This window comes from Portunus trituberculatus, chromosome 18 (genome assembly GCF_017591435.1).
Source record: "Portunus trituberculatus isolate SZX2019 chromosome 18, ASM1759143v1, whole genome shotgun sequence".
Lineage (NCBI taxonomy): Eukaryota > Metazoa > Arthropoda > Malacostraca > Decapoda > Portunidae > Portunus > Portunus trituberculatus.
Window position 1 is genome coordinate 22,625,986 of NC_059272.1, and position 9,817 is coordinate 22,635,802.

General features: G+C 41.6%; 2 protein-coding genes and 1 long non-coding RNA gene across 3 annotated transcripts in view; 1 reads left to right on the top strand and 2 right to left on the bottom strand.

Annotated features, from left to right (window-relative positions):
* The window catches only part of LOC123505385, a 4,877-nt gene extending 4,363 nt beyond the window's left edge, over positions 1–514 (bottom strand). The window contains exon 1 of the mRNA XM_045256604.1: positions 314–514. Within this exon, the coding sequence (XP_045112539.1) occupies positions 314–405 (92 nt within the window). The 5' untranslated portion in view covers positions 406–514. The remainder of the gene's footprint in view (positions 1–313) is intronic.
* Positions 515–932: 418 nt separating this feature from the next.
* Positions 933–2,886, top strand: LOC123505586. Its single transcript, XM_045257077.1, has 2 exons — positions 933–2,076; positions 2,768–2,886. The coding sequence occupies exons 1-2, from the start codon at positions 1,204–1,206 to the stop codon at positions 2,816–2,818; spliced, it is 924 nt and encodes a 307-aa protein (XP_045113012.1). The 5' UTR covers positions 933–1,203; the 3' UTR covers positions 2,819–2,886.
* Positions 2,733–8,808, bottom strand: LOC123505588. The gene is made up of 4 exons (XR_006675208.1): positions 8,036–8,808; positions 7,818–7,900; positions 5,853–6,039; positions 2,733–5,457 (listed from the first exon to the last, which is right to left on the bottom strand). It is a non-coding gene; the product is annotated as an uncharacterized LOC123505588 (long non-coding RNA).
* Positions 8,809–9,817: the final 1,009 nt, after the last annotated feature.

The following is a 9,817-nucleotide window of genomic DNA, read 5'->3' on the forward strand; positions in this document are numbered from 1 at the left end:
TAGCCGATATCTATACCCTTTGCGCGGTCGTAAGACACGTCAAAAGATAAACACTGGGCAGACGGCGCAAGCTGCGCTGTCATGACTTTGGCCTTGAGAGCTTTGATCACTGATACTCGTCAAATTATACATGCTTTCCCGAGATTTCTTCAAGTGTTGTATGTTTATCTAAAGTTTTCTTATTTTTTGTTCTATGATGCGATATTTGTTTTGGTATAAACTAGAACATAATGCCAGTTCTCTTAACTAGATGTTCGTGAATCACAATATGGGATTGCCACAAACGTAGTGCAATGTTTCAAGTTTCTCTCACCTGCCAGTTGAATTATATACACTGGGAGTGGCGGTGGCAGCAGTAGCGGCAACGGTGGTGGTGATCAGATTCAGCACAGATAGATTTGTCATTCCAAGGAAGATCTTTCTGTCCTGTGTCGAAGTTTAATAAAGGATACTTTGTTAATTAGCTCTTGTTGACGTGTGTGTGTGTGTGTGTGTGTGTGTGTGTGTGTGTGTGTGTGTGTGTGTGTGTGTGTGTGTGTGTGTGTGTGTGTGTGTGTGTGTGTTACTGTACCTGAGAGATGTGTCTCCCGGGTGTTGACTTAGCACACTGAGGATGAACCGCTATGGGGAGGATGGTTCAATCCAGCGCCTCACACAGTCACTTAATTCACCGGGTCTCACCCCGTTGAGCAGTTCACTGTAGACACCCACCTGCACGCAGCGAAACCACTCGGGCAGGCAATCAATGTAACGGAGGAATAACAGTGTGACGACAAGAGAGAGGATGAGGGATTGTGGAGTGCGGGGAGAGATTCTCTGGGAAGAATAAGAGAGGCTGATACATGTCTTTATCATTATTAGGGATTTCGTCGAAAGATCAGTGACGTAGTACTTACATCCAGCTGTATAAGAATTCCAGCGCTGCCTTTCATAATTGTTGATGCTGTATGTTTTCATAATTTTATTCCAAAAGGTGGTTATGTTCCCAGGTTAGTGGAGGGATCTGTTGTATATGTAATTCAGTCTGGTGTAAACTGTAAATGTCTTGAATTACTCCGTCCACGGACTCCTTGTTGCGTGACATTATGTCAGTGCACGCTCCGCGAACTGTATCGACATGGAGGCGGCGGCATGCTCTTGCTAGGTGCTGCCGCCTCATCTTTCTCAGTCACACAACAGAGAACTAGGTAGACGGTGCAAGGCATGAGGTTGTTGGGTGTTCTGGCCGTGGTACAGGCGCTATGTGCCTCAGTGGTGCCACCAGTCATCTCAAGAATCTTGGCCCACAAATCTCCTCTCGGAATCACAAAACTGGATGGTCTGAAGGAGGAGCTGCAGACCATGGCACGTCGTCATGTGACAGACAACTGGCGTATACAACGTACCGAGGGGAGAACCTGGGGACGTGGAAGCCTCACCTCCGCCTATCACGTCTTAAACCAAATGTCTGGTATTACAAAGCCGGACACTTCGACCTTACTCAGTCACCAGCTGCAGCAAGACTTCCTCAAACTACTGACAGTCCGCGTGAATAATTCATCCCCCGGTATTGAAACGGTGCACCCAAGGATGAAGAGGGAGGACCGCGGTGTAATGTACCTTCCCGTGAGAGGTGGTGGTGCTGGTGCCGATGCTTGCCCTTCCTACGCAGATACCGTATCCGCCTCCCTCACGCAGATGGCTTTCGCTTCTGTAGCAGTCACCGTCTTCAACACAGTGTTTAACATCGTGAACAACATCAACAACAATAACAACAACAACAACGTAAACAACAATAACAACGTAGCAAGTAACAACGCCAATGCGGCGAGCAACAACAACAATGGGAATCAGGTGGATGTGGTGCTGCCGCCGCCAATAGGGAGACGTCGACGCCACGACCATGCAGACGTTTGGACGAAACCCCCAGCTGCCGGAGAGAACCTTATTTATGCCTCACACAGCAGGGACTCTCATCTCTTCATTCGCGGCAGCATCGGGAGTATGGATGGATGCTTCCCTCGCAAGACTTACGCGCGTGTAGCCCTTGCCACTCTCCGCGCCCTGCAGGACATTCTTCATTCTCCAGTTGTGCTTGTTAGTAAGGGTCGTGGTGGAGGAAGTTTTTCAGTTTAGGTAATGTAGTGATCGAGATGATTGGCGCTTGAAGGAACACATACTTATGCGTCCATAGACATGGAAGTACAATTAGCCACTGTCCTGCGAGTTTTACTTTGCATTATGAATACTGACCGAGAAATTAAATTTCGAAAACTAGTAGCGAGCTTCGTTACATTCATTGATGGTAGCGTTTCGAATTTACAATCTATCTCGTGTGGCCAAGTACAACACAAGTGGAATTCGCGTGAGTGTTGCCAATGCACACAAATATCGCGATGAGCCGCATCCCGGCATCCGTCATGCAAACCTAGAGGATAGGGATGATTTATAAGTCTTCGGATTCAGGAGTGTTTGAGGTGTGTACAGATATATGGATGAATACGAAATTAGGAATTCAGGAGTGTTTGAGGTGTGTACAGATGAATACGAAATTAGGAAAATTTATGGAGTGTTTGAGGTGTGTACAGATGAATACGAAATTAGGAAAATTTATAGTCTTACACCATACTGGGACGAAATTATTTTCTTTCGGTAGATTTCGACCTGTCCTTCGTTTCCGTCGGTTTTTTTTTTCCATTCCCCTCACCCCCCCCCCTCCCTTAAAACAGGATGAAATAAACCCCTCTCATGTAAAAAATACCAGAAATTTATTACTGTTCGCTTGCAGGGACAGATCCCAGGTGCAAGAGATAGGGTGTGTGTTCCTCACTGTGAGTGAAGGACAGAAACCCTTAACAAACGGAGGCGTTTGGTCCAGTGGGCGAAGAGCTGATGAACGTTAGCGGGAAGAGTAAGTAGGCAGTGTCAATGTATTGGACATTGAGACCACATATATTGAATGATTGAAACAATCGAAATTACTTATGATTTTTTCATAATTTAAAACGAAAATGAGTATCTAGATGTATTGAAAGTGATTTAAGTGTTGTTACATTGGTTATAAAAATAATGATTCAGTCAAAATTAAATATACATGTATATTAAATAATGGTTATAAAAATAATGATTCATAGTCAAAATTAAATATACATGTATATTAAATGATTTCAATGAAAATATTCGTTTACTACATAAGTATTTCTTGACAACTTAATTTTAAATTTAAGGATTTACAATATGTAACGTACTGATCACTATTGACCTGCAGCTCTTGCTTAAGTATCATTGCTACAATATGTAACGTACTGATCACTATTGACCTGCAGCTCTCGCTTAAGTATCATTGCTAAGTCAGGAAAGATGAGTTCCATGAACAAGTCATTCCATTTCCCATTGATTACAAGCACTGAACTTGTCTTAGTTCCCTTCATTGCTAGATCAGGAAGAAAGAAACCCATCTGATATATAGCCTAGCATGCTTTAACAGTCATCTGATATATTTAAGGAATTCTACATTTTCATGGATGGGAACACTAATTTTTTATTTGTATTCTTTTCTTCAATAGACTTGGTGATGATGCAAGAAAATACATCTGAGTTTCCTTGCACATGACAGAAATGGCTTGCCAAAAACTGCAGATCCAGATGAGTGTTGCACAGCAGATCCAGATGAAAGTGTGCAACAGAAATGGCTTGCCAAAAACTGCAGATCCAGATGAGTGTTGCACAGCAGATCCAGATGAAAGTGTTGCACAATCAGATCAACTTCCTGCTTGGCTAGTGTTGCACAATCAGATCAACTTCCTCCTTGGCTAGTGTTGCACAATCAGATCAACTTCCTGCTTGCCTAGCCTCATCCTGGCTAACTAAAGTGGCTTCCATAAGGCACTGTGGTCTGGATTTGACAAAGTGTGCCAACATCACTTACTGAAGGTGGCCTAAAATTATACTAATCAAAGATAAATGGAGAATTTGATAAACAAGTACTTTTTTTTTTTATTAATTGCTACACACTATTACAATATATCCTCTCCAGAGTGTCTTCCAAGTGTTTCCGGCTTAGTACAATTTTAGGCGACCTCGGTCCACCTTCATTATCCTCAGTAGTGATGCTGATCCAACTGGCACACTTTTGTTGAATCCTATGGGAACCACTAAACTAGTTGGCGAGGACAATCTCGGCAGGCAGGAAGTTGATCTGATTGGTACCAACACTGGCAATGAAGATACGAGAGTGGCAAGTTTGATTCTGGCCTGTTGCCTGTCCTTTATACTTTCTGTAAGCTTTCACTATTGCTGCGGCAGACAACTTTTCTTCACCAGTCTGCAGCTGCCAATGAAGTGTGCTTCTCCATGAAAGTTGATGTCAATTGCGTACCTCAGCTGCAGGTGGCCACCTCTAACTTTCCTGTAAAAACCCTTCATAAGTCTATGTTGAGAATGATTTATCTCAAGTTGGTGCTTGTCTAGCTAGATGTTCCCTTATTTTCTTTGCTGTATTACTGACCTATATAATTGAAGTTAATGGTTTTTTCTCTTTCTTAAATATGCATACAACGTTGGCATGCCTCCACATTATCAGTACCTCATCTGACCCTAGTGATATATATCCTAAAGACCAATGCAAGCGACTCCCTGACGACCTTGCATTCCTTATCTTGGGTATATTTTATCAGGTCCTGGTGACTTCAATTTTATTTTTAGTTGATCTATCTCCTGCTCTACCATCTCCTTTAGGGTATGTAAATATCTGTCGGCTTCTCACTCTTCTGCTCTAAAAATCTGTTCTCTCTGGAATTCCCTGCAGGTTTTCCTGAGTGAAAACAGTTGAAAAATACTTGTTCATACTTTAGTATTACTAATCTCCTCCCCAGAACTAACCAGCTCCCCATTAGCTGCCTTTATAGGACTAATTTCTTACTTTTTTGACTTGTATATCTGAAAAAATCCCTTGGGATCCATCTTTGCCTGGCTGTCTACCTTCAACTCATAATTCCTTTTAGCTTTACTCATTAACCTGTAGTCCATTCTAATTTGTTATATCATAACCTTAAAATCTCACCTCCTGCCTTCAATCTTCTATATCGTCTCTTCTGTCATTCATTTGTGATCTTACCATTTTAGATGAGATGTTAGCAACCTGGTCTGTATGTAATTTATCAAGGAAGTATTATTTATACAATAATTCCCTGCTTTAAATCCCCCACTTCAGCCCTATCAATATTCCCCAACCTCACATCATCACCCATCTCAACATAACCTGACTCAGACCACACTCAGCTGTTGAATACAGACCACAGTGCCACTTCAGTAGTTGGCTAGGGTGACATCGGCAGGTGGGTGAGCAGGTAAGCAGCTGATATGATTGGTCCCAACACTGGCAATGAAGACTTCTTATTCCTCTCTTTTGTCATGTTTTTGCATCATGTTGAGGCTTACTCATTCCAGGATTACATGTCTCGCTGTGGATCTCGGAAACTGGAACATAGAAAATCATAGATAGATAGAATCCTACTGTATCACAGTAAAATAGTTTCTATAATATGAAGAAGTACTATAAATTTAAGCTTCAGCAAGAGGTCAAGACTTCAGAACAATAAAATAACAAAAAACTCCATTATGTCCTTAGTGTTCAATTAAGAATGCAAGAAAATGAGGGAGGCTGCAAGAGGCTGTCAGCCCTACACATGGCAGTGTTAGTGACTTGGCCTGTATGACATTTATGTATCAAGTAAATACACACGGTAATTCCCCTATTACCCATCACCTGACTCGGACCACACCTCCCTTAACACTCATCCTTCTGTCCGTCATTTCCCTTCTCATCTTCACACCTTACCCCCACCTCTCTGATCCAACCTCCTCTTCCTCACCTCCATTCTGGGCGTTCCCTCCTATCCGTTGCCAGTCAACACTCAGTAGATAGTTTCTTAATCCCTTGCTCTTTTCCTTAATCAGTCTTATGTCTTGCCACCTCTTCCTTCCTGCTTCCCATGTCACCATAGGGCATAAGCACCACCAATAGGGGTTGTGTGGAGATAGTTCGATACCATTTTCAACCTGAAAAAAATTCTGGGTCTAATGATGCTTATACAAGTTGTATATAGCTTCTAATAAATGTAATCAGTTGTATATACTGATTGTTCCCTGTACTTAATTAACACTTGTTGATATGACTGATAGACGATGAATATACAAATCCAGTATCAAGGTCTTTAATGGAAAAGGCTACACATGCAGGTTAAACTGTTATCTGTTCACAATTTAAGGCCTAGCTAGTAATTTACGTGGCCACTGAATAACATATGAAATCTGGCATGTAACAACCTGATTTGGGCTAAAATGTTAATGACTGCATGGACAATGATTAGTGAACAGAGATGAATTTGTATTCCCCAAATCATTTTATTCTCAACCAACCACAATGAAGACAGTCTCTGAAGGAAGGAATAGATTACTGCAAGAAAATTGTACCTGCAATTTGAGAATAGGAGTTCGTTTAATAAGTCTCCCCATCACTGTCAAACAACTTCAAAATGATGGCCGGATTATATATATATATATATATATATATATATATATATATATATATATATATATATATATATATATATATATATATATATATATATATATTATATAAAAAGCATGACAATGTATGAATATTATAAAATCAGTTACCTTATATGATGGATACACAAAAATCAAACTATAATAATCAACATAATGGATACAGTGTCAGAAAGAGAGAGAGAGAGAGAGAGAGAGAGAGAGAGAGAGAGAGAGAGAGAGAGAGAGAGAGAGAGAGACAGAGAGAGAGAGAGAGAGAGAGAGAGAGAGAGACAGACAGACAGAGACAGAAGTAAACTGCGGTATGAGAGGAAAACAGTTCCTGTCTTCGTGGTCCTGGGTATGGGTAAGTTTAGGCAAAGGAACCTAGTTACTACGCGTTATTCAAAATGAAGATGAAATTTACTAAGTCAATAAATATAATGTAGAGCTGGTTGCGGAACTAATGATTACATCAACTAAGCAATCGCCAAATTACCAGTGAGCAGGTAGCGAACACGGAGTCCCACGGTGGGATCAAGTACCTCATGTGAACCACTGAACTATCCGCTTGTTACCCCCGTGAACCACAATTATCGCTTATTAATCTGTGAACCACTGAATTACCCGCCTGTTACCCTGTGAACTACTAAACTATCCACCTGTTATACCCTGTGAATCGCTGAACTATCGCTTATTACCTTGTGAACCACTCAACTATCACTTGTGAATCACTGAAGTATCTGCTTATAGACATTACAGACGAACACCTGTCAGTGACGTACAACGAACAAAAACAGGTAACCCCGACATAATACTGAGGAAATCCAATAGCACTAGGTTATGAAAGCTTTCCTTTGGAGGCTGAGGAACGCCTTCACATACTAGGTGGTTACTAAGCTGAATTCGGATAATTAACAAGCGGTTGAGGAAAAAGTCAAGAATGGCACCTTTCTAATCATTGAAACAACCATGCGAGGTGATATACAATACAACATGTCCGTGATGTTTTTAATGTGAGGACGGCTTTTGTAAGGCCATGGCCATAGTAATTAAATTAATATTCCGGTGCCTGCAGAATCCAAGTCCACAATGATTTGGTTGGTTGTTACAGTTTCGTACACTAAACTCTAGATGATTGGAGCAGGTTGGGGGGATGGGATGGAGGAAAAGGGGGGATCCTATTCTGTACTTTTACCGCGGTTGGTACTATTCTGCAACATCCTAAGCTTTCCCATACAACCCAATCCATGCAATGCGAGGCTGACACACTCTTATTCACTACCCACCACTTCAACTGCGTTCACGTTCAGTCTGGCCACCTTCTAGTGTGACGATAGCTTCACTCACCATCATTCCCGCCTGTCTCTACCTGTTGGCAGAAAGAAGCAACACGTCATACACATTTCAATCACGTCAGTGCAATAACACTAGTTAAAATCAAACACTAACTTGGCTGAATGCTCGAAATACACAAATAATGCAATGACTGCAAGCAACATCTCACCTGGACGCAGCGCACAGACCGACTGGTGACTACCACCGGCCCAACTACACCTGACAAAAAAAGACAGAAAACATCGGCCGAAACATACTTCGAAGCATCTCCGCTGTTTCATGGAGGGTTCATACACACAGACACCCGCGATTTTTACTACAGCATTGCTTTTTTTTTTTTTTTTTTCGAAGTCTAAATAACATAGAAATACTGCATATTCGCTGTATCATTAACAATCATATTTTCTGCGATGATGATTACAGGATATCTAATTTCAAGAAATATAAACGCAGAGTTTACCTGGAGAGCAGTTCCTGGTTAAAGGGAATGAATGCTATACTTCCTGATGAGTGACGATCGAGGAGTGTCAGGATGAGGATTAGGCAGTGAGGCTCATCCAGTGAAAAAAAAAAAATAATAATAATAATTATAATAAATAAATAGTCAACGTAGGAATACAGAGAAGTCATATCTTCAATACCACCGAAACAGTAATTGAACCGATAACAACAAACATTATTGCCACCACCACGACTCTCACCGCTACAATAATCACTATCCACTTCTATCACCAACTAACAATGCCATCACAAACTATCCACTGCCTACTATCAACCCTTAACCAATTAGCGTAACACATTAATCAATTGAAATCAAACCAATCTCCATCACTACCGTCACCTCCACACTCTCCACTCGTCTTGCCCCACCTCTTCCTTTCTAAACTTCCAACACGTGTCTAGAAAATTCCATGATGCAGTATACGTCAGAGCAGCAAGGACATGGTTATTTATTTTTTTCTACATTCACGTGTCCACAGTTGCCATGTGAAGAGAGAGAGAGAGAGAGAGAGAGAGAGAGAGAGAGAGAGAGAGAGAGAGAGAGAGAGAGAGAGATACCTGAACGACTGTTAAGCTAGTTAAATGCCTGACTGTTGTTATGCTTACTAAAGAGCCGAAATATTTAATGCAATGCGATGTATTTGAATAAGATCGAATGTATTTAGTAATATGAAAATTCGTTAGTTTGCCACCGACCACTGTCTGCACTGAATCATCTCCGATTCTGTGTATCTTCGAAGTTTAGTTCAGCAGTGAAATACAGGCCTATAAACTAATACATGTGTGTAGTACATACACAAAGTAAAAAATAAATAAACGATAACTTGTTGAAAATCGTGGCCAAGATATATCAAATGATTAATATTTTAAGAATGGCAGCGTTTAAATTGTTATAAATCTTTGTTCAACTTTCTTGGCAAATAAACCATTATCATGAAAGCGCCAACTACAATGTATCATCTGATTAACGCAGACATCAGTGCTTGCTATGCACAGGTCACAAGATCCGGCACACACCAGTTCCCAGGTTACTGCAGAATAAAAAATTCTCTCTCTCTCTCTCTCTCTCTCTCTCTCTCTCTCTCTCTCTCTCTCTCTCTCTCTCTCTCTTTGTGTGTGTGTAATTCACCTCAGCTCGGTCGCCTGCTGGTCACCCAGCCATTACGGAGCGAGCTCAGAGCTCATAGACCGATCTTCGGGTAGAACTGAGACCACAACACACTCCACACACGGGGAAAGCGAGGCCACAACCCCTCGAGTTACATCTCGTACCTATTTACTACTTGGTGAACAGGGGCCACACATTAAGAGGCTTGCCCATTTGCCTCGCCGCCCCGGGACTCGAACCCGGCCCTCTCGATTGTGAATCGAGCGTGCTAACCACTACACTACGCGGTGTGTGTGTGTGTGTGTGTGTGTGTGTGTGTGTGAGAGAGAGAGAGAGAGAGAG